This window comes from Pelecanus crispus, chromosome 4, assembly GCF_030463565.1.
Source record: "Pelecanus crispus isolate bPelCri1 chromosome 4, bPelCri1.pri, whole genome shotgun sequence".
NCBI lineage: Eukaryota > Metazoa > Chordata > Aves > Pelecaniformes > Pelecanidae > Pelecanus > Pelecanus crispus.
The window spans coordinates 30,421,857-30,446,353 of NC_134646.1; the positions used below are offsets into that span (position 1 = coordinate 30,421,857).

At 39.2% G+C, this 24,497-nt stretch overlaps 1 protein-coding gene across 2 annotated transcripts in view; it reads left to right on the forward strand.

Annotated features, from left to right (window-relative positions):
- MANBA (mannosidase beta) overlaps positions 1-20,718 on the forward strand; it is a 57,219-nt gene extending 36,501 nt beyond the window's left edge. For both annotated transcript variants that reach the window (XM_075709915.1, XM_075709914.1), the window contains 8 exons: positions 2,197-2,283; positions 2,867-3,034; positions 5,732-5,950; positions 7,254-7,418; positions 9,214-9,358; positions 15,848-15,990; positions 17,789-18,046; positions 20,288-20,718. In XM_075709915.1, the coding sequence (XP_075566030.1) occupies positions 2,197-2,283; positions 2,867-3,034; positions 5,732-5,950; positions 7,254-7,418; positions 9,214-9,358; positions 15,848-15,990; positions 17,789-18,046; positions 20,288-20,512 (1,410 nt within the window). In that variant the 3' untranslated portion in view covers positions 20,513-20,718. The remainder of the gene's footprint in view (positions 1-2,196; positions 2,284-2,866; positions 3,035-5,731; positions 5,951-7,253; positions 7,419-9,213; positions 9,359-15,847; positions 15,991-17,788; positions 18,047-20,287) is intronic.
- Positions 20,719-24,497: the final 3,779 nt, after the last annotated feature.

Sequence of the window (24,497 nt, forward strand, 5' to 3'; positions counted from 1 at the left end):
ACTTGCAACACTCAGTCAAATAGTTGTGAAACAAGTAGTGCATGGGAGGAGGGTTATTCACAAGATCAAATAATATTTTTTCCACAGCAGCCAGACTGTGGGGCCCTCACTCATGTGAGAATAGCCCTGCTGAAGAATCCGAGTGCTTGACTATATGCTCCAGATTGAGAGCAAAGGCCTTGCAGTCTGACCTCAATGAGGATTTAAGGTCTGCTGTATTTGAGTTTTGTGCTTTCAGCCACCTCCGAGTTAGCAAAACACCAAAGAAGGTAGTCATGCTTTTCTCTGCTGTGGAAATGGATTTTATTTCTTTTAAAGGTATTTTAGCAGTAGCTGAAAAGGTTTGGGGTTTTTTGGTTCAAACTTTTTAAACAAAAATATTTCATTTGGCCTGAAGCCAAGCATGGAGGGCCTTATCCAAAGGGCCATTTTGGACAAGCTATAATTGAGTATAAATATAGCTGTTAGGGGAACACCTGCTGCAAACACTGATAATCTGAGATGAGTACCTTTGATTGTATGAGCTTGGAGGCACATGTTAATAAGTTTTGATGAAATAGTCACTAGATGAGTGAAGGTCAAGTTGCATCTGGTATTAAAATCCCAAGAAGTGTGTTTGGTCTTACTCTACAGCATAAAAAGCAGGGAAACAGAATTGATACCTTGCTGCCTTCTGCTGTGTGTGCTTGGGGAAAAAAAAAAAAATGTTACATCTATTTTAGTCATCTGAATGAGTGCCCTGATTTTCAGGGCTTCTGAGCACTTACAGTTCTTTCGTTTTTGACACTAGGCACCTAAGTAGGCCGCTTAGATCTGTGCCTGTACAGTGCTCAATGCAAGATTTAGATCTTATTTAGCAGCCAAAATAGCAAGTAGATGCAGAAAATCAGACCCTTATTCTGGAGGGGATGATGCTGGAGGCTTTTGGTTTTGTTTCTTCTGATGGTCTTGCAAAGGCTTAAAAATGCATTAGAGTCAAACTGTGCTTAAGGAAAAACAGCTATAGCTCACTGAGGGAAATAGCGAGAGAAAGTTTCTTTCAATAGAGAGTTTTGACTCTACACAGTCACTGAAGGATTCTGAGTGATTCTTCAGCAATAGCTTTGCTTTTTTTGTACAGTGCTAGGAGTGTAACAGTTATTAATGGATCCATTGCCTCCCACTGTCCTATCCCCAATCTTCAGTTTTCTTAGGGAGTGTACGCTGAAAAGAGTCATGGAAAAGCATGTTCTCACTGCAAGCGAAATGCAATTGTATGAGACGGTCTGGCACTCTCTATTGTTTCTGTAGTATGGTATTCAGAAAAGTGTAGTCTCCTACAGACTCCTTTGGGTTAATGTGCTCCTTCAAGAGATCTTTCCATTAACATTGGAGATAGACTATCAGGAGTCTAAAAGTTGCAGCAATTTAAGAAATAGAACAGGTAGAACAAGAAATCTTACCCATCTCATTGGGCTTCTTCCTTTCCCCTTTTTTGTAATTCTTCTCCTTCAAGGTACAAATGGAGTTCATTGTTGAATTGAAAGGCTTGCTGTTCTCTAGTGGTATCTACTTGATCTTTCTTTGAAGAGAAAGATCGCTGTATTATTAGAGGACCTAGGTTTTCTTCTGCCCCTCTTACTGGGTAAGATTTGCTCTTTATAAGATCAGTTTGCACATTTGGTATGGAAGTGTTTTGTTAACAAGTACACTTGAACATCTGTTAAGTGTGCTTGATACCACATCAGAAGAATTATTGTCTCTTTTTAATAAGTAATGGGGATTTGGTGTTACACCTGCAAAGTCATAAATACAAAATTGTTCTGTTCAGCTGGAGATTGCCTCACATGCACATTTGAGCAGTGCATGGGTTCTAATTGTTCCATTGAAGCATATTGAACTCCATCTACTGAGCAATATTCCACTCGTCAGTGAAGGCTGTCAGGATCTGATTCCTAAGGGTAAATATTTTGTAATTCTGATATTGAGGAAAACCACAGTAGAGTATGCACGTACTGAACTCCATGGAGGATGTGATTGTTTTGGTGGTACTTTGCAAGAATAACAAATAGAACATTTCAGTTTAATTCTTTTTGAGATAGATAACTTCTGTCTGAGCAAAGGATTGTGCATTCCAATAACCATGTATTTTTCAAGTATGTAAAATCATTTGCTAACAGATGGGTTTTCTTGTTTTTTCTTTACTTTCTCCTGTAGATTTGGCAGGATTTTATGTTTGCATGTGCGCTATATCCAACCGACCAGAATTATTTAGAATCTGTAAGAGCAGAAGTTTCTCATCAGGTATTTTGCCCATGTGTCAAAGCTCTATTTCCCATTACCTATTTTTGATTGACTGACTGTATAAGTTAGCTTTCCAAAAATGCTTATTTGGAAGTGTTTGTTAGTGTTCCTTTATGTAGCAGACACAAAATATAACCTTGCTAAATCCTCTTTAACTTACTTGCAGGAGTAGTCAGTCAAGCAGAGGTACAGGCCTTCCTCATGTCCGAAATGCCCTCTTCTCAAGGATGTTTAAGAGCATTCACTGAGTGTGAGCTCTAATGATTGCAACATGCCTTAGCACAGAATTTACCCTTCACATGTGGCTGAGTAGATGAGGATGGAGGTACACATGTGCATATGGTGGATATATGTCAGCATATTAAAAGTTTGCCCCTCTGTAAGTGTGTTACAAAAGTTTGAGCCTGGCGGAGAGCTGAGGGAATAGTGAACAGTGCTGATAAAAACAGGAATTGTAGGCTCAACATATGTAATATGCGTGTGGACTTGCAATTCAAATAGTAATAAAGTAATTTTATTAATTGTTATTTATTTTTAGGAGAAGTAATTTGCTTGACTTCTGAAACTCTAAGTTGTATTTCAGGTAAGGCGTTTAAAATCCCATCCATCAATTATTCTGTGGAGTGGCAACAATGAAAATGAAGCAGCAATTGCAAGCAATTGGTTTTCCATACCTTATGCTGACAGAGAAGTCTATATCAAAGACTACGTGACGCTTTATGTGAAGAACATCCGAGAAGTAGTTCTTACTGTAAGTGATATCAAGAAACTGTAGGGGGATATGGCTTGGCAAAAGGTTTTAATGTTTGCAATTTGAGCAACTTGGGATTTCTTTTTTTCCTTTCCTTTTCTTTCTTTTCTCTTCTTTTTTCATTTCCCAAAAGGATTTAAAAAATAGCACGTTATTGAGGAATTGCACTTTCCAAGCTCTTGTAAACAGCTTTCTAAACTCAAGGGTTATCCTCAAAGTAAAACAAACCAAAAAATTACTTACATCTTTAACACTTTGTGATATGTAAAGGAAGACCTGAAAATGTAGTGGATCTTGCTTCTTTTTTCCTTCCTATTTTTAATACCTCCACAAACACCTTTATGTCCAGTCAAAAATCAGCTTGCTCATTGATTAATTAATCTAGATAATCAGATTTCCTTTATCCTGATTTTGTTGAAGGATACTGTAAGAAGGATTTAACAACCCTCAGGCCTTTTAATAGCAGTTGAAGAAATCCATAAAGATGTTATTTCTTCAGTGTGCTCTTCCAGTATGTTACTTAAGTTTTTTGGCTTAAGCAGGTTTAAAAAAAAAAAAAAAAGCTATGCTAAACATTGTCCTCATGCTGTGTAGTCATTATATTGTGTGTTTTTTGAAAAACAGACTAATGGTATTTTACAGTATACGAAGGCAAAATAAAATGTTTTGAGATAAGACTCAAACTGTGAGCATGCAGATCAGAAGCACCTGGAATCCGTGATGAAGTCTACTGTGATTTGGCACTAGCCATTTTGCACAGCTTTTGTAGTTTTGTTTCTCCTCCTAGTATTGCAGTTCTTCATTATTTAGTGGAATCTGCTTTTAACTAACTTCTATGTGTGTACATAGAGTGAAATTGATGTAAAGTCCCAAACTGATGTCACATAACTGTGTAGGGATTAACAAACAATGCTTGAACCACAGGTGAGTGTGCTAAACTCCAATGTTAGCTAAGAGACAAAATGTTGCAAGAGTTTTGTCCAGTTAGAACTTCCTTCTTCAGTATATATATAAAAATCAGAGTATGATTTTTTTGTTAACCGAAAAATGTCTAGTGGTCTTTTCCTACCCAGTTATCCCTTGTATAGTGTGATCTTACTGACTTCAGGGTGTGATAATTTTAGTCTAATCTCTGTCCGTTTCAGGATGAGATACATTTCACATTACGAGGCTCATGACCTGCAGTTTCCCTTTGCTAAGACAGGTACTAAGTATGTAGGTGACAGCAATATTATTGCTTGTAATTGGAGGCTACTGGCATTGTCAGAGTAGTTGTACTCTGAGAATTTAGAATACCTTTCTACTGGAAAAGCTGAGATGTGAGGTTACAATAAAAATTAGGCCAGGTTTGAAAGAACCTGCTGAAAAGGTCCCAGTCTTGAGGGCAGTTAGGCATTCTAAATGGTAATGGTGTCTTATATTCCTGCTTAACATCTTGATTCAGATTTCTGTATTTCAGTTAGGTTTTTTTGGAACTGAGTTGTTTGTAAAGGTATGCTGTGATGTTTCTGTGATTAGCTACATGAGTTGGATGGTCAGTGCATGTGCAGCAAAGTGAGGTGTTCTGGTTTGATACCGTTTTTTAGTTACAGTTCACTTGTGCAGCGTTGCTGTCCAAGATGGACCCGCTTTTATTTTAAACCCATAGAATAAGTATTTTGAGTGCCAGAAGGAACCATACAGTGAAATAATTTCAGGTCCTGTGTAGCACAAGCCAGGTGAGGAAACCTGTAACTACTAGCAGTACTGGACTGTGTAACTTAAGAAGACTTGTAAGTTTGAGGCAAGACTTAGGGAATCCAGGATATCCTGTAGTAAATTGTTTCAGTTAATTATTAATTATTCATATTAAAAAAAAAAAAAAGACAGGGTAACAGGACTATTTCTTAAAATGAAGCACATTTTGCTGTATTGGAGCCAATTGCGGTAACTTGTGACTGCTAACTAACTCAGGCCTCTATCTTACTACAAGTAAGGTGCTAAATGAATTATACCTGCAAAAGGATTCCTTCAGTACTTTGTAGGGTACTGCTAAAAGATTTATTATACTAAATCTACTGAGGCTATAAATAAAGGCAGGTCTGAACAACTTGAAATGTAACTTCTTATAGTCTCATCTATCTTAACATGCAGAGCCAGCCAAAATGACAATAACCTGCAATGCTACCATGCAAGCATTAGTAGCAGAATACCTTGGCTCTGTTAGGACTAAATTTAGATGACTACTTAATAAGAAAGGGGAAAATCATGGCCTTGTTCCTGCAAAAACACTGCAAAAGTAATGATTTTCCATAAAGAAGTCATAGTACGCAAAATATTAATGTTCCTTGAGTTTATTTTTCACGAGGCACGCTTTAAATAGCTTTCATTAAGAATTTAGAAGCATATAAAGATAGAAAATCTCTTGATGTGAGGAAAGAATCCATTAGAACAGCAGAGCAAGCAATATCATGCCCAGCTGTCCTCCAAGAACATAAATAAGAAGCTAATTAAGCAAGTAATGATGATGAATGTCAGGACACAAAGGGGAATGTTTCCTAGGTAGTGACTCAGAAATTTGGAAAAGGCATGTTCTTCCCCCCCCCTCCCCGCCTGCCTTTTCAAAATATGGTCTATGTATTCAGATGAAAAAAACAATCATTTTGTGAGGGGTTTGTGGTTTTGGTTTTGTTTGTGTTTTTTTTTTTTAAATCCCAGGAAGATGAGAGTCGTCCTTTCATTGCATCCAGTCCTACCAATGGCTTGGAGTCAGTTAAAGAAGGTTGGCTCTCCCAGAACCCTTATGATACCCGTTATGGTGACACTCACTTTTATGACTACAGCAATGACTGCTGGAACTGGACAGTGTATCCTAAAACTCGTTTTGCTTCAGAATATGGATTTCAATCCTGGCCTTCCTTCAGTACAATTGAAAAGGTAAGGCTGGGCTTCCACACCTAACTGTCCCTTCTGCTCTCATTTAGCAAGGGCAATGTGTCTCTTCCCAACTACAGCATCTGAACTGTAGTTGAGATAATACATTGTTCGGTGTGGTATGGCACAGGTGGGATAGAGGTGCAGACTGGTGTGGAGGGAGGGGATGAAACTGGACTGTTTCCCTCCTCAGTGTTCAATATATTTACCTTGATGTTGCAAGAAGAGCCAAGTTTAGATGAGAGACTATTATGAGACTTAATTTTAATAGTAATTCTGTTTAATATATAGCTTAGTAATGATTGCCGAACATCTGTTTCCTTTTGCTGTGTCTAAGGATATGTGTTCATTTAGAAACAGAAGAAACACGACAAATGCTGAATTGTGCTTAATTCTAAAATGTATTGATTTTTATTATTTTTACCAATTTTTTACTTAAATAATTTGTTTCTTTATGTGTTGCATGTAAGAGGATTTGGTTTTGTCTCCTGTTTAGATATTGTATATTCTATCTTATTTATTCAGTTGGAGCAGAGGCATATCATGCTGTTTGTCCGTTTGTTCAGAGAGAGATGAATATCATGTTGATACGCATGTTTGCAACTAAAAGGAGTTCAGAATGTTCCTTTCAATTTGCTGGGCAAAGTATATTATCTGAAACATAATCAGCACATTCATCCATATTAATAACAATGAAAATTATTCAATCCAGCCTAAAAAGGAACAAATTTAAATAAAAAGATTTTATAGAGATTGCAATTACAATGAAAGCTTGACGATAATAACAATATAAGCTATGCTTACATTGTTGTCCTTAGTTGGGGAAAAAAAAAAAGTTTCATGATCATTTGTTTTCAGAGGCAGGTTTTGAAAATATACACGTTAGAATTTATAGCCCTACTAACTTCTGTAACTTTTGTGCCTAAATGTGTTTGACTAGAGTAGATTCTTCCATCTTAATCTAGGGTGTTTCTGATTAACTGTGAATGCAAGCAAACCTCTGAGGTCTCTTGGCCAAACTGAACCTTAGGATAAATAAGTTAAATGACATTGAGCCAAAAGTTGGTCTTCTGGGTTCAACAGCAATGTCTGTTTTTATTTATTTATACAAGAAGTACAAGCAAAGGGTGTTATTGATTCAAAATCCTTGCATGACTTCATGAAGCACTATAGAAATATACTACCAATTTTAAAGGTTTTGGATGAAGTCAGCAGTCTGTAATGGATATCCTTTCCTGAATATCCTGTCAGTCATTAAATGCACGTTTTGCCTTTCCATTTGGATCTTTTTTGTGTTTTTTAAAAGGTTTCCTCCACTGAGGACTGGTCCTACACAAGCAATTTTTCTCTCCATCGACAACACCATGAAAATGGCAATGATCAGATGCTTCAACAGATCGGGCATCATTTCAAGCTTCCCCAGAGCATAGATCCCATAAAGAAGTTCAAAGATATGATTTACCTCACTCAGGTAACAGTGGTGTCTTCAATATAAGTAGCTGTCAATACTTGTTCCATTAGATACTGTCAGCAGTTAAAACTGGGCCTATTCTGTTAGGTAATGTTCAGTCACACAGGAAGCTTATGCACTGAAGCATTGGAAAATCCAGTTTAATTTGGAACTGGCTTGTCTCTTGTTTATTGGAGAGGGACTCCAATTTTCATCATAGAAGGGCTGGAATACTTCTCGGGGAATTTCCCAGAAACTGGCTCAACTGGGAGAAAGTCTGGCTGCGTGTGCTACCTTGGTCCCTGTCCCCATGTGGGCCCACTCATGAAGCTGGCTGGGAACGCAGGGATGTGCTGGCCTTCCTTGGTCTGTGATTATTCCTAGTTGCTACGCTGTTACTCCCTGTTCCAGGGTAGGTATGTTTAGCTCTTCATGTGGCTCCTGTAGGCTTACTGCTTTGATTTTTGCCACAAGGAATACATGAGCTTTTGAAACAAGATTGTTTCTAGAGAATGCAATTCTCTATGAATGAGATCATTAGTAGCTTTTATTTTGTTATGGACTCAGATATTTTAGAGAATCTGTTTTGGTTGGTGGGTTTTTTTTTTCATATCAGTAGGTTATATTTTGCTTTTCATCTGTAGTAGTTTACCTCATGCTTGTTTCTTTCTTAATGATTTCTGTGACTTTTAAATGATGTTAAGTAACTTTTTAACACTATTAGGCAAGTTTAAAGTGCAGCTACTTTTTGCTGTGTTCCAAGAATTTCAGAAACACTCTTGATGGGAATAACTGCACATTCAGTACGTTTTTAATGTTTGAGAGCTGCTGTCAGCAAGTTTTATATAAAAACAAAACAGCTGGAGAACGTTAGGCACTGATGACAAGAGAACAAGGATAGATGATGCTGTGAAATTGAAAACGGGTAAAACTTGCGCAGTGAGGTCCTGACTCAAAAAGCTATGAGAGTTTCTGCAGGGTTAAGTCTCTCAGGACCTTATTAACAGGTCAAACAATTTAAGAATACCAAAATAAGGATAGAAAAAAGGATAAGGAGAGTAAACTTGGCTCTAGTGGTTAGCTAGAAGTGTTATCTTTACCTTTTGAGCTGTCCTAAAGAATAACTTCCTCCTTTATTTTGAGATTTTTCTTTTAATAGCTCCCCAGCCTAGTAATATACTTTGTGAAGAAAATAACAAGCTCTTTGGCTTCTGTTGAGAACTTGGCCAATGAAAAGTTCTGAAATGTGTTTTTTAAAGACAAGGTGGAGAAGGAGCGAAGAAGTGGGAGTGCAGGTGAAAAAAGGTTGCTCTTTCGGTGCACAATTTTGACTGTATACTGGGAATGTGTGTTGTGTGTTCAGAGTATAGGGATATGGACATCATGGTAATGTATACTGGAGATAGTGCAGCATAACGTCATTTTGCAACTCTGCATTTTTTATTTACATTAATTTTAAAAAATATTTATTTTAAACTTATTTTTCTTTCCCTTGTCTTCCATTTGCCTTTCAAATACCCTGTTGCCCAGTGATCTTCACTGGATGGAAGGCAGGAAGTCGCCCCTTGAGAGTTTCTCTAAAGGTACTGCTTGTAAAGCTGTTGGGAGCTGCTAGGAATAGGTCTCCTTCAAGCAGATGCCCACTGCGCTGCAGGTGTATACTCTTGAAGGCTCAAGTTTAAAGTTATGCGCCATTGCTGTGAAGTCTGTGTTGTATGCTAATATATACACACATGCTTTGAAAGTAAAGTAAAATACAAAATACAATACACCAAAAAAAGTCTTTTTTTTTTTTTTTATGTGTTTGTTGACCAAGGTGATGCAGGCTCAGTGTATAAAGACAGAAACTGAATTCTATCGTTTTAGTCGAAGTGAAATAGTCAAGGGAGAAGGACACACAATGGGAGCTCTGTACTGGCAACTCAATGACATTTGGCAGGCACCTTCATGGGCTTCCTTGGGTAAGTTTTGTGACAGTCCGGTGTCCTGGTTTCAGCTGGGATAGAGTTAATTTTCTTCCTAGTAGCAGGCATAGTCCTGTGTTTTGGATTTAGTAGGAGAATAATGTTGATAACACACTGATGTTTTAGTTGTTGCTGAGTACTGCTTATGCTAGTCAAGGATTTTTCAGCTTCCCATGCTCTGCCAGGTGCACAAGAAAACTGGGAGGGGGCACAGCCAGAATAGTTGATCCAAACTGACCAAAGGGCTATTCCATACCACATGACGTCATGCTCAGTATATAAACAGGTGGGAGCTGGCTGGGGGGAGCAATTGCTACTTGGGAACTGTCTGGGTATCGGTCGTCGGCTGGTGAGCAATTGCATTGTGCATCACTTGCTTTGTATATTATTATTATTATATTGTTGTTATTATCATTATTATTTTACTATTTCAATTATTAAACTGTTCTTATCTCAACCCAGGAGTTTTTCTCACTCTTACTCCTCCGATTCTCTCCCCCATCCCACCAGGGCAGGGGGAGTGAGCAAGCAGCTGCGTGGTGCTTAGCTGCTGGCTGGGGCTAAACCACGCCATCTGGTAAAAAGCACCAACTATGAGTCTTGTTTTGTTTTCCTCATCTGGAAATATCAGAATAAGAAGTATGGCTCTGCTCTTTCTCTTGGGCAACTTTGCAACTTTGAACACGTTTCTGTCCATTCTTCAGAAATGCGTTCCAGAAAAGTGTTTTTCAGGACCATCCTAACAGTCTGTGAAAGTGGAAGAGGGTAAACAACAAAGCAATTCTTTTCCTATGGAAGTTTTGCTGTTTAAGTTCAGATTTAGCAGCCACCAACTCTTACCCTTGTTTTAGCAAGGTTTAGTTTAGAGAAGTTAAAATCGTATATAACTCCTAATTTCTTAAAAACACATTTTTTCGTTTAAGCAGTATTCTCATTTCTCCCAAGGATGTAATATCATTGAAGCCAGGCAAAGCTGCCTATTAGGAAGCAGTGATGGTTAAGATTGAGGGCACAACCCCCTTGTGAGGTAAACTTTCAACTACCCTTGCTTTTCTTATGTAGAGCTGGATCTTCCTGAAAGTGTGTGTGAGAGATCATCCAGGTTTTTCCCAGAGAAATTTTGCATTTTTTGCAAGTTTAATTCTTTTAAAATTAGAAAGATCAATTCTTTTAAAATTGGAGACCTCTAAGAAATTCTGTTTCCAAAAGGGCCTGTCCTACAAATCCCTGATTGTATTTATTGGCTCATCTGTACAGATGCATGTATGTACCCAGCCACCCTGTGTGAGAATGGACAGAGAAAGGAGCTAGTGGGATAGGAGGGTAAGAAGGAGCACCCATGTGTAATTACACTTTCCATAATTCCAACAAGTTTGGTTGATTTTGTTCCCTCTGCCCCCCATGGTAAAATGATCAAAACCTCTCCCTTCAGTAGGCAGTAGTGCACTGTCAAAAAACCTACAGAACTGCGATCCTGTTCTGAGCAGGATGGGATTTAGTATGTAAAGGCTAGGCATCTTAGATTTCTTCTGTAGTCAGTTGTGGGAGGAGTGGTTATCTGCAGAGTGTGATTCATTGTGTCCTTAGCTGTCTAATATGTGGGATGAATTATCTTCTCCATGCTGAATTTGATTTTCACAGAACTTCATATGACACCTCTCACCCAGCATAGCTTCTGAGAAGCTCTTTATAGGAGAAGATGACTAGATGAGATTTGGTGTCTAACTTAGTGTCAGGTGAGGTGAATCATTCTTTGTGACTAAATCATTCTGCTAATATGCTATTTATGTGCATGATATCTCCTTATAGATTATATACATATATATTTTCCTTTTAGAACACAAAAATGGAGTAATCATACATATAAAGAGATAAGTCACTTAGGCAGTCAGAAGTAAGGGAGGAATGTGTGGTATGAGGGAAGTGGCTGTGTCTCACATTCCGAGGGTTTTGTCTAGACATCATTTTGAAATGGAGAAGCTGTTCTATGGCAGCTGTATAGGATTTGGGTAGATTCTTTTCAATTTTAGTTATTTCTCACATATTCTGTTTTTGAAAAACTTGATTTAAGAATTTCATGTGTGAAGAAATATAAGTGAAATAGAAAAAGCTGAGTTGATGTGAAGTTCTCGATCTGTCCTTAGAAGAAAATGCCATTTGGCCTTGCTGTAAAAAAAATTAGCCCACCCCATCTTCCCCCTCTTTCTCTTGGAGATGTTTGTCCTTCTTCCTTTTTCTTTTTGTTCTTTTTTCTTTTTTTTTTTTTCCTTTATTCATCCAAGCAAAGTAACTGCAACCAACAAAGGAAAACAAACCAGTAGAAGAAACAGGCTATTTTATTTAAATGTTAAGGCAGCGGTCCAACTATAATGGTCATCATTCTGGACTTTCTAGACTTGTGTTAGGAAATGGAATATCCCAATGTTCATTTTTATGATTCTAGCAATGGCTGAGGCTCTTAGGTTTTAAGTGCCTCAAGAGAAAAAGATGCTTGGAAAAATGTCTCTTTGTAAAGACAGGTGTATTCATAGATGAAGTGATCGTGGAGACCATAAATGTCTTTTTAAGTACAGAGCTGACGTGATTGTAGAAAATGTATCAAATACTTGAATTATTCATATGTTGTTGAAGTTAGTTTACAGAAAAGAAGCTCAGCAGAGATACAGCTGTCCCTTTGTTTTGCTCTATTCCCTCAGTGGAATGAGGAAAGGTTTAATATTCATTTAATTAGGCAGTGTGGTAGAGGGATTTTTGAAATGCTAATGGCTGAAATTATGCAAAACTTCAGAGAAATTAGTTTTATTTGCACTTCAAAAACACGTTTCTGCATCTTGTTAGATGGCACAGTAGTATCACCAATGAGTGCTTCTTATTTAAATCTGTTCTTTCACAGAGAGCCATGGGGCGGCTTACATAATTTCCCGTACAAAGCGGAAGTATTTCCTCATGAAGTGGGGAGGGAAGAAGGTAGCAAATGTTTCTTCTCTTAACTGGCCTATAAGATGTTTGCTTGGGATTGAATGAAAACACAGCACAGCACTCCTGTCATAGCACTTCTGCCTTCAGTTTAGAACTAAATTAGCTTTTACCACAACTGGGGTTTGATTGTTAGCACCTAGTTGCGGAGCCGGTTGTGCCATGTTGAATGCTTTAGCATCTATGCAGTGCGTTTTGGTGAAGAGCGCTGTGATACACATGGCAATTTAGCTCACTCCCACACAAGTGTCACCTTGAGGTACCCAACTGTTGTCATGAGAGTCCCTTGAACAGATAACTGGCTTTTATTGCAGGTTCAATATTTAGAGCCCCTGGTGAGCTGAAACCACAGGCTATTACAGAGAGTAATAGATCTGAATTCATGAGACTGAGGTGAGGAAAGAACTAGCAGCATGTTTCTCAGGTTGCATTTAATGGTGTGAAGTGATTAATTTAATATCTGTTCCAGGGAGAACTGTTTGTTTTCACTCCCGCTATCAGTGTAGAAGGCTTCAGGGAAGAGTCAGAAAAAAGGGTACTGGGGTCTCATTACAAACCTAATTTTAGTTTCCTGTTCTGAAGCACAGGGAGTGCAGACCCCATGTTATTATCAGGAAAAAATTGGGGAGCTTGGATATCTTTAAGAATTCATTCAAATGTGGGGGGAGGAGGAGAAAACCACCCCAGGGCTGCTTTAAATAACTTTTGACTGTTGCCTTTGGGCATACGTGTCTGCAACAGGAAAGTTTAAGCCCAGAGATTTCTCACGATAGCTACCTGATCTCCAGATTTTTTACATCCATTTTTGTGGCAAGGGGAGTATTTTATATGCAACTTGCCTACTGTTAAATCAGGAAAGGTGACACTGGTCTTAAGGAAATCAAGACAACAGATGAGCTGAAGAATGTGGCTTTTTTTATCAGTGAGCTTCAGTTTTCTGTTCTGTCTGAAGTTTGTATTGTCAAGACCCTGTTGCTGGAAAAGTTACCTTTGGAAGAGCCTTCCTGTGTGAAACTGCTCCAGCAGTTGAGCTTTGGTTCTTCAAAATGGCTCTAGTTTTTTGGGGAAGGGAAATATGAACCTTAAAAAGCTGATCCGAGGTAGGCAGACTAGTGATGTTTTCAAACATCCCAAAACAATAGCTGCAGTGGTTGAACCCTAGAATGAGTTTTGAAATGGTACAAACTTTCAAGTGTGTGGTTTGTTTGGTTTTGTTTGTTTGTTTTTTCCCTGCAGAAGTGTAATGCCAAGTTTAGTCTGAGTTGTTTTCTCCACCATACAGGTTTCTTGAGGATCTCTGTATCTGCTGCCTAGGTAGCAAACCTTCTCTCTTTCCTTCCAGTAACCACCGCAGTGTGGTTACATAATCCAGTTGGAAATCAAGGCGCAGCAGAAATTGAGGGTAGGGCCCATTCAAAGAGAAATGGAATTTTATATTACACTAAGTAACAGAAACTGCTCTACGTCAATTGCATTACTCATTTTCCTATTTAAGACAGTTGAAGACTCAATTTTCATCATGTAAATTAAACTGAGGAAAAAATTCAAGTCAGCAGGCACTGAAACACAGCCCATGCTGGGTAACTTGTCTGAGCTCGTGGTGGCCTCTGTCTGAGGCCTGCAGTGAGCAGCATCTATTGCACTGACAATTGAAATTCCTGAGAGTCTTGTGGCAGTCCTGAGGGCTTCAGAGAGTTCAGCCCCTCCCAAAGCCTGAGGTTAGGCGCGGTGCCCATTTCTGACACAAGGCCCATTGCTTTTATTTTTTAGATCAGATGCTGCCCCACAGTTTACTCTGTTTCAGATAATCCATCCCCAATCCAAATCTCTCATCTTCTCAAGTTTCATGACCCTGAGAAGTAATTTGTTAGCACTCCCTGGTTTGGTGGAAGTGTCTTTTAGACCACCAATGTTTTCTGCCAGGAATTGTCCTTGAAATGCAAGAACGTGGCATCGTTCATATGCTGAACAGCACCAATATGCTGAGTATGTTCATCAGTTTATCAACAGTCTGTCTGTTTCGAAGAAACTCAGCAGCCTCTCCTGAAGTTTTCTTTCAGACTTCATCTCTTCGGTTTGCTTCAGTGCTATTAACTTGAATGCCAGTGGTGTTTTGTTGCAGCAGTCTGACCTTACAGCACAGTTGAATCTTGCATGGGTTTTCCAGGCAGATCTGAGGTTTTTTTGTCTGTTCTGCAAGCTAGCTGGTTGTGAGCTTGCTGAAAACAAGGTGATGTACAAGGTGCTAAGCTGGAGCTAATGCACTTTGCTCTCCACAGAGTTCATTCATGTCTATGTGGAGTGCAGGCAGAGCATGTTCAGGTCTGCCTGTGAAAGCCACAAACACACCCTTTAAAAACTACATCACTCTGGATGAAGTCCTTAATTATGAGACATTTGAAAGTGCTAAGAGCTTTGTACAAGCACCAAAATGCAGAGAGGTAATTAGTTACAACAAAAACATATTACTGGAAATATTTTTCAGCATCCCACAACTTTAAGCCTGTTGTATAAAACAAAGAGCCAGAAACAAGAATAAAACCAGTATTCAACTTTTCTTTCCTTATGAGATGATGCAGCTGACTTGCTACTTCTTTTTGGTGCCATTTCAATGACTAGATAATGGTTGAGCAAAGACAGAGTTAAAATGCTGACAGTGGGTGCTAGATGGAAAGTTAGTAGAGAAAGAAATGGAAGCAGCTTCTCTTTCAAAATGGTCGTATGGCAGTGTTGCATCTGGCAAAATTGGTTTTTTTTGGAGAGGACACAATGTTTGATGGCTTTTCCAGTTTGTTAATGGCAGACTTTCAAAGTATTAAAAGTAATGAGGTACAGCTTTCCATTAAAGAGGCAAAGCAAACTGATTGGTATAGTTCTGTATACTAACTCCCATAAAGTAAGTGTTGTCTCTAGATCTTGGCAAATTCATTTTGCCTAACTCGGAGTTGCCTTTGGTTTGAGAACTTTTTTTTTTTTGTCTTTGTTGCTATTGATGTTCCTCTAAGGAAGAACTGAAAGTGAAGGACTGAAAAAGGGGAAGAGAGCGCGTTGTATAAGCACCAGAAGTCAGACTTTGTAGTCTCTTCACAGTGGTGGTAGTTTGTGGCAACACCACCAATGCCAGCATGTTTGGATTCTCAACAACATAGAGGCTCCAGCTGCTTGCTTAATGTGTGGTATGCTGTGTCAGTTTTGTTAATGTCGCTTGTGTTTAAGGCTTTCTTTAACTGAATCACAGCATAGCAATGATAGGACCAGCACTTAGAAAATGTGACCTTTTGGTGAAACTCAAAGAAAAGCTTGAAAGAGCATCAAATCCCTTCCAGAGCACAGCCTTGCCTGGAAGAAAACAAGAGTAACTTCAGTCATTCTCTGCACATGATAGAGGTGAAAAGGACAGGGGGGAGGATATTGTACTGCTGTAGCAGGACCGGAGAGCACAGGAAGGGATTGTGTGTGAAGGCAATCTTGGATTCAATCAGAATCTTTCTTCCTTTTAACCCTTTTCAGAGTATGGTGGTAAGTGGAAATTGCTCCATTATTTTGCCCAGAACTTCTTTGCACCACTGCTGCCTGTGGCCTATGAAGACAAAGGCATGTTGTACATTTATGGCGTCTCGGATCTTCATGTGGACCACAAGCTGACTTTAAGGGTACGTGACACCTCTCTCGCCACTCTTGTGTCCCTCCTGCAAAAATGTGAGAAGGTGAAATGAGGACATCTTTGTATAGACAAGCTTCAGCAAGTCCATGCTCAAACACAATGAGGTGCAATTCTTGTCTTTAATCTTCTTAGGGGCAACACTATCCTTTATTATAGTAGTGTGTACTGCTTCACAGAACAGGGAATTAATTGCCTTGCTTATAGCCTGTAGGTATAGGCCTGGAATTAACTATGCTGTTGAAATCTTAAAGGGATTGATGGTTAAATAGAATGAAGTGTGAAAAATGGTACCTCACTACTTAACAAAATTGTTCCCTGGTTATTAGAACTAGGTTAACTGATGAAGTGTGGGGGGGGAAGGATTGTATCATTGCTTGCCAGTACTCAAACCAGACCATTTTGGGAAAAAGAAATAGATTATTTTCTGAAATATCAACAGAACATCTAGGTGTACTTTAATTGCAAGGTCACCTACACAATGTCACCATGATGATACCTTAACTGTTTTCTGATAATGCTATAGAAACTGATAGGATTTCTTAGGCAGTATTTGGGTTGCTGAGTTGTCCTGTAGAACAGTCTTGCTTTTCAGTTTGTTACATTTTGTTGCTGTTAATCATATGGCAACCAGATCCTGAATGAATTTAGGGGCCATTTTGCACTACGAGATACAATTCCTGACATAAAGGGTGTCCCATGTGAAAAGGCTGGGAAGGATGGAAAAATAGATCTAGAGACCTGGAATGGCTCAATAATCATTTTGGAAGTAGTAGTACGAGTATGTCAATTCCTAGTTCCCTGCTCTGTCTGGTGGGCTGCTATGAATTTTCAGATTTATAAGGTTACTTATATATAGTAATCTATAGTATAGAAAATGGTTGCAATTTCTGGATAGTCAGTTCTTAGAGTAGGACTGCACTTCATAAAATTGTTTATTTCTGGCCTGAGTTATTGTAATGGGCTTAAATTCAGATTTTCTGGTAATGTCAGAGAAGCATTGGCAGTAGGGTAGTTCCAGTGAATAATGTATTTCATACTTCAAGAAAATTTGGAACTTAAAACTTTTCAGAGGACTTAAGATCTGTTCCTGACTGCAGACCCCTGTTAAGGTCAAAAATAACCTAAAACGTATGAAGAGATAGAATGCTGTAATTCTCATTAAGTGCCTATCTTCCAAATTATGTGGGGTTTTGTTTGTTTGTTTTTATTTAAGATAAGAGTGCATTCATAATGCATGTGTGATCTCTGGGAATGTATGTTTTACTGTACTAATATAACTTCCGTAATCCCTTTTAAGATGCAGCTTGCTTCTGTTTAATAGTGATTGTGCAGAAGCTCTAGATTACCCAGTTAGGTTACATCAGATAACACTGAGCAATCTCAAGAAAATCCTTTGTTTCACTTTTTTTTTAATTGGGAAGGGGAGGAGAAGAGAGTCAACAGATTAGTCACTCACTAATTCCATTTCCCAGCACTCCCTTGGCAGGAACTGGCAACCCCCTCCTCTCAAGGAGGAGCCTGGAAAAAACAAAAAGCCTTGTGGATCAAGAACAACAACAGATGCAGACTGTTTGAAACTGACTTCTTGTTAGGTTTATATAATAATCTAGTTATTATGCCATATCAATTGTTTAAATCTTTGTGGAATTTTCTTGTTAGGTGGAAATCAGCTGGTACTGTCAGGAGAACATCTCTTGCAATGAGCAATCTGAAACCTAGGATGCTGGGTTATCTTCACAGATGTAACTTTTCTTCTAAGCTTTGTGCTCTCTCAACATGTTTGGTAGGTCATTGTGCATGCCTGGAGTTCTTTGGAGCCAGTATGCACCCTTGCCAAAGACGGTGTGACTGTTAAAGCACAAAGTGCTGTCCCCATCTACAAGGAGTCCATAAATGACTTGCTGGAAAGATGCAGAAATTGTACCAGGAAAAGCTGCGTTATTACTTTCTGTCTTGTGGGAGAAGGTGGGCTCCAGAGTCCTACGAACCATCACTTCCTTTCATCTCTAAAAGACGCTGTAGGATTAGAAAAGACCCAGCTTACTGTAAGCATCAGTCATGCTAAATTACTCTATTTGGTTTTGCTAATCTTAACTGTTTTGAGTTGTTTGCCTGCTATGCAGTGTCTGATTCCACTGAATGCTATTTCCCCTTAGCTGTTACAATTCTATCTTCCATGTTGAGTTCAAAATTAGATTTTTTTTCTGTGTCACTATATGCATATCTAAATAACACTGGTGGGGTTTGGGGGGTTTTTTGATGTTTTTTTTGTTTGGGTTTTGTTCTGTTTTAAATAATGAAGTCTCAATTTCATTTGTTTTGACTGTCTTTCACCTGACTGCTGCAGCATTGCTCCTTTCATTCTTTTTGTCCCTAGATAGCAAATAGCATCACAGCAAGTGTTTCGGCTTGCAGATAGTACTGTATGACAGTACTAGGTGATGCTAGTTCAGTTGAGTGTGGAGTACATTATTGTCAGCAGTAGTTCCTCTTGAAGTGCTCAAACTCTCAGATCAGTGTACCATTGCTAACATGCAATATTGCATGCTCCTTTCCTCCTTCTGCAAATCCCTGCCCTCCAGCTAAGGGTTCTGATTTGCATGATAGTGGTTATTTCTTAGTATCTGGCAAATGTCTCCGTCTTATGAACAGGCACAAAAAGCATCCATGTTGTATAACACTATCATTTAGTCCATTTGCTGCTTTCCCCTAGATTTCTTCTACTCCTAGCAAGTGTGCTCCATATAGAGAGAGCAAGCATGCACTGTGTGTGTGTACACACATACACACACATTTTGTTAAGCCTCACTTCTTGGCATGTAAATCTTACTGCAAAATTCTTAATCAGCAGATTGGCAGGATGGGGACCTGTGCATTCTCACATTTGGCTTCCAAACTGCAGCTTTGCTCTTTAGAGCTAAACTAAACAAGGGGGGAATAGAGGTCTTTAATCTCTTTGAATCTGGACCAGCATAATTGCTTTACAAAAAGAAAATGGGACAGATTTTCCCCTCTTATCTCTTTCATGGCAGCATGGCCTGCCTCCTGAGTATACAAAGGAAAGAAATCAGCCTGTGCGTGGGTTTTTTTTTTTTTTTTTTTTTTCAGCTGGTGGCACAATCTGGAGTTGGAGTCATGCTGGGTTTTTTTATGGATGACATCATCAATAATAAAAGCTCTGCAACTGGAGCATCGTTGGGAAATTTCACTCCTTTTTCCCATGGCTGTGTTGTCTCCACAGTACTAACTAATAAGGATAGCTAGCCAGAATAAATGCAGAGTGGTTATTTTAAGAAAGTATGCAGCTGTGACTTAAAAAATTATTATGTTTTGTGAGAAGCTGGTGCTTCTATACATAGTTATTAATAAACTAACTAGACTTTCAAATACATTGCTAATCCTAGCACTACTCTTCACAGCGTTGCTTTTAAAAAGATGAAGACTTTAGTGTTTCTTCAGAAAACACAAAATGTAAAGGATGTGTGCTTTTTCTTAAAAATGAATAGTGTTTTTCTTGTAAGCGGGATGTGATTTCTGCACTTAACGTAATTTGTCACTTTTTATATATAGTTAATTGGTATTTGAAAATGACGTAGGGTATTTCATGATGATGAATGGGGAGTGCTGCATCAAAATGCATCCTGCTTGTGCTTTTAAGCCTCTCTGAGATTAACTACTGATAGAACGTAATATAAAACACTATACCTTGTCCTGATATTTCACAACATAGCTGCCTTCTAAATGTAATATAAGGGCTTCACTGCCATGTTCCATTAGGATGAGGTGACCTCCTGTGTTACGGTGATTTTTACCATCTTTTGCTTCTGTTTGTTTCTGTTACTGATGTAATCAGAAAGGCCAGCTACTTTAGTAGTTGTGAATTTATAGGTTGTGAAGCGTGTTGGTGAAAGGACAAATCTCTTTCACTGCAGTAAGTATAGGATACCAGTACTAGGTACAAGTCAGATTACCATTTATTTGGTTATTTTCATAAGAAGATGGTAGAGTCATAACAATTCATGGCATTTTTCCACAATCTGTAGTATTCTGTAGGAAGGCTATAATAAGATTTGCAGTTTTTGCATGAATCTTACATATGAATCCTGTTGATTGGACCTTTTGTTCCAGAAGAAATTTCCATAAGAGAATAGTAATTGTGGTCAAATGTGGTTGTTCAGTCTGTTTTACTGATATGCAGGTCTTTCCCAGTTTGGGTGGAACTGGGTTCTCATTTAACACATGTATTTTCATTTATTTATTTATTTGTTTGTTTGTTTCTCTTCCAGGCCTCTGTATCCCAACAAGATGACATTTATATATTTGTTCTTCAGACCACTGCAATTGCTCCGTTTGTTTCTCTGGATGTAGGGAGTATAAAAGGCAGATTTAGTGATAATGGTTTCCTCATGACCGAAAAGAAGAAAGTGGTTGCGTTTTATCCTTGGGAACCTACCAGTGTTGAAGAACTAGAAAAGTCACTGACCTTGACCTCTCTGGTGGATGTTGTCTGAGGACACTTTGTTTCCTTCTAGATAAGGAGTGAAACAGGAAGAGGAAAAAATTAGAAGAATTTGACTAAAGTTGAAGTGACCTACGATTTGAGCTGACTGCAGAACAGGCTGTCTATTCCTGTCATGTGTGAATTTTAACTGCTGGTTCAATGTAAAGATATCAACAGCAAACCTTGCATATAATATATGTGGTGCATTGAAAGTAAGGCTTTCTCAGGTAATGGGAAAAATATATCCCATGTATAAAATGGGAAGGGTGAGTTGGTGCAAGAGAGCAGTCTGAGCTCTCCAATTCACATGAGATGAATTAATGGGTTGTGAATTCATCCTAACTAAGAGGCAACAGAAATACGTACCTCCAGACTGTGGTTGTAAAAATCTGTATTTTTTCCAGTTTCACTATGCCGTAAGTGGAAGTTTATCTCGGGATAACGGCAAGGTATGCCGGGAGGAAGGGGCAAGGGTAGGGAGTGAAGCTGGGACTATCTCCACAGGTATGCCCCCACTTGGAGTGGTTTGATCTATCTAGAGTAAAAGCGGGAGAGCGCTAGTCCTACCTTTTCAGATCTGTGGATGTCACTCCATCAGGTGTCCTCCTTGCCTCCTGCACGGTAGGCTTCCAAATACACATGAAACCTGGGCTGTCTAGTCAGACATCAGGCAGATCCGTTCCCCCTTCTGAAAGGGGAATTGAGTATGAGACTTCTTTTCTTCTCTCTTCTCATGCAACATTGAGCAATAACCTTGAGAGCTCCGCATCTAGCTTTGTTTCTTCCCAGGGGGCTGCAGGAGCAGTCACAAACCTTTTGCTGCTGCATGGGATCCTGCATAATGTGGCATAGTACAAGATATGCCTGGCTGTGGGAAAAGGAAGGGGGAGAAGAGTTGACCAAAGGTACAAAGAGAAAGGTGGCAGTACAGAGAAGAAATGGTCATGTGAGAGGACCACAGTTACAAGTGACTCCTTTTTCTCTAGTAGATGCATAGTGCAGGGGCTGCTGTTCTCACTTGGACATTGCTGCACAGCCATTCTGTTACCTCCTGGCATTCTTTTTGAGCATCCCCGTGCTCCACACTGATCTTCCTCTCCTTCCAGAGGAGGAGTTGGCTTAGCTTTGTTTATCAAGCAAATTGTGTCATAATTCCGGGGTTTTTTTTTGGTGGTGGGGTTTGGGTTTGTTTTTTTTTTTTTTCCACCCTTGTGTGTGCGCACGTGACCTTTAAAATACGGACATCAACAAAGGAAAACCTCAACATCTTAATTTTGCTTCTTTGTGTGTGGGTTAGTGAAGACAGTGACTCACAATTAGATCTGGTGGCACACTGAACTCCTTAGTCCATACACAGTAATGGTGCTTCACTTTCTATTCTGTTTCCAAGTAAGTTGTTTTTAAAGTTTAAGTTTCCCGTAGAACTGTCATGTCACTTTGGCATTTGATACAAAGAAAATAAGCTTGCCTTCAGCATGGGAGGGGGCTGCTGTAGCCTGTGGAGCTGAAAGCCTGAGGGTTTGGCTGTCAGGAAATCCAGGCCGCTGAGCTGTGCCATGGGCAGGTTGCTGAACATTAGCCTTATTTGACAGATGTGGTTTGAAATGCAGCTGGGGTCTTGCTGCGGTTCCACAAGGATCCTCTCACAGTCCAAGCAAGCATTAATTTTCTTGCAAAGCACCTAGCAGAATCGGCACTTTTCAGTCAAAGGTGTTTGAACAAGCTCTACTGCTGTCCACCTTTGTAGTAAAAGCACCACATGGATGACGCTTGCTGGGGGTCTGGAGCATGTGTGGGGAGAGTGGCTGCATGTTCCATTGGTCAGATGGAGAACTTGGAATAGGGGGTTGTTTTCTTGCAGCAATCACAGTTTTAATAGGCCAAGAGATGAGCATATTGACTGATGTTCGGAGATCTCTGGTGCTTTTTGAATTGGGCGTTAACCAAAACTGACATACTCCTGAGCAAGAGGAAAAACTTCAAGATGAAAGGGAAATGATAAATGGAAGTTGCTTACAAATGCTTTATTAGGTCACCAAAACAACTAACTGCAGTTGCATAGGAGGGCTTTTCTGATTCAAAACTTGTCCTAGTTGAAAGAAAACATGAAAGCAATCGAAATATGTACGTGTATGTGCCAATGTTTACAGGTTATATCAAATAAGTAGGGAAAATGATAGTCATGAATAAAACCTGACAGTTAGAAAAATGCAGACATTGATAAAGGAATTTAAAAGTTACCTGAGAGGCATTCTGGGCCAACAATAGAATAAAAAAATCCTTCAGTTTTTTCAGTGTGCTGGAATCAAAGTGGAATCAAAGCAGCAAGAGAGTCAGTATAAGGTAAGGATGAAAAAAGGGGGAGAAAATATGGATTAAATATGATTAATAAATATTGCTGCAGTGTATTAGGAAAAGGGCAGGTTGGTTGTTGTCTTTCTCTTGCACAGATATAGAAATGTCTCTTCTAGTAACATCCATGAAGAATTTCAAAATGGCACTTAATAGTGTTAAATAAATAAAACTTTGACAGAATTACTTGTTTCAAAGACAATCAAGAGGACTATCTGAAGGTGGATGATATTTGTTCTTAGCACATCTCAGAATGAGTGACGTTTCAAACATGTAGAAAAGAGCTTTTGGATTGCTAGAAGCCATAAGCCATGAATTTGGATAACTGTGACCTCATTTAGCCTGTCACAAATTTTAGGCAAAATCATGAAAGAAATTATGTATGTGGTACATGATCAATAATTGACAAAGTGGCTATGCAACTAATGCCTATCATCAGCACTGTTATGCAGAAGAGCATTCTTTTGTAAAAGGGATTTTTTTGCTGTTGCTTTCTGCAGTTACCAGACTGGCATAAAAAAGTTTCAGACAATTTTTTAATTATTGTTCTTGTTGAAGGTCAGAAGCTCCCTGAAGAGTGGGTCCATTCTTTCTTGCTGGAAAGCTTTAAGTCAGCACTAGGTGCTGTTATGAAAGATTAGGAATTGCTTAAGCCAAATGCTTGAGTTCAAAACAGAATTTAATGTGGGAGGTTCACTTCCATTATTGTTGTAATGTCCTTAATGTGTTCTTTTGGTTTCCTGGTGTTGTAGTAGGTATGTATTTATAGATGCTATTTTCTTCTTTCCCCCGTGCAGCAGCGGCTGTAATGTGTACCTTGGTTAACCATTTCCTCTTAGTACTTTTGCTGTTGCATACTGTGCTATATACTTGGTTACTTTGTTCTGCCTTTGTCTCAGATCACGGCAAGGATAGGAATGCAACAGTGAAGAGATTGTCAGAGTATCTATCCCTTCTACCCACACATCCATCTGTAGCCATCTGTGTGTTGTTGCAGCACCTGTATTGCCAGTTGTATCTGATGGGCTGGGGATCAGCAGCAGGAGCATTAGGAAGAGCATTTGGTAAGTGTCATGGTGCTTGTCCTCAGTGTCATTAAATTATTGGTGGCAATGGTAGAGGGGAATGGCCTCATCAGTATTCTTTGAGGGTGCAGGCTCGCAATGGTTTGTTCAAGGGATCACTGGGTTTGCTTGTGCTGATGGCCTTTGCTTCCCGGCTCCCTCAGGGCTGTTCTCCACACATGGCAAAAGTAGCACTCAGATTTCCCCTCAGCAAGAGCCATGACAAATGCCCTTCCAGAACAGAACTTGAGAGCAGGTTTTGGAAGAAAGCTGTATGGTATTTGCTAATTTGTTGTCCTAGAACTGGTCTCTGGCAGAGATTTGGCTCTGAACCCATTCAGGAGCTGCAGAGACCACGTTGAGCTTTAGAGGGCACCTCTTTTTTGGTACTTTCTGCCACACAAGGAAGGTTTATTTTGCTCCAGTTTACTAAAGCACTTCCTTGGAAGCTCTTCCAAGTTCTTCTACATGTTCTCCAGGAAAACCATGTGAATATATCTAAAGTTTGTCTCTAAGTAAGTGTTCATAGCTCTTTGTCAGTCTTTGTTGTTACCTGCTGTTTGCATACCTTGGGGCTTG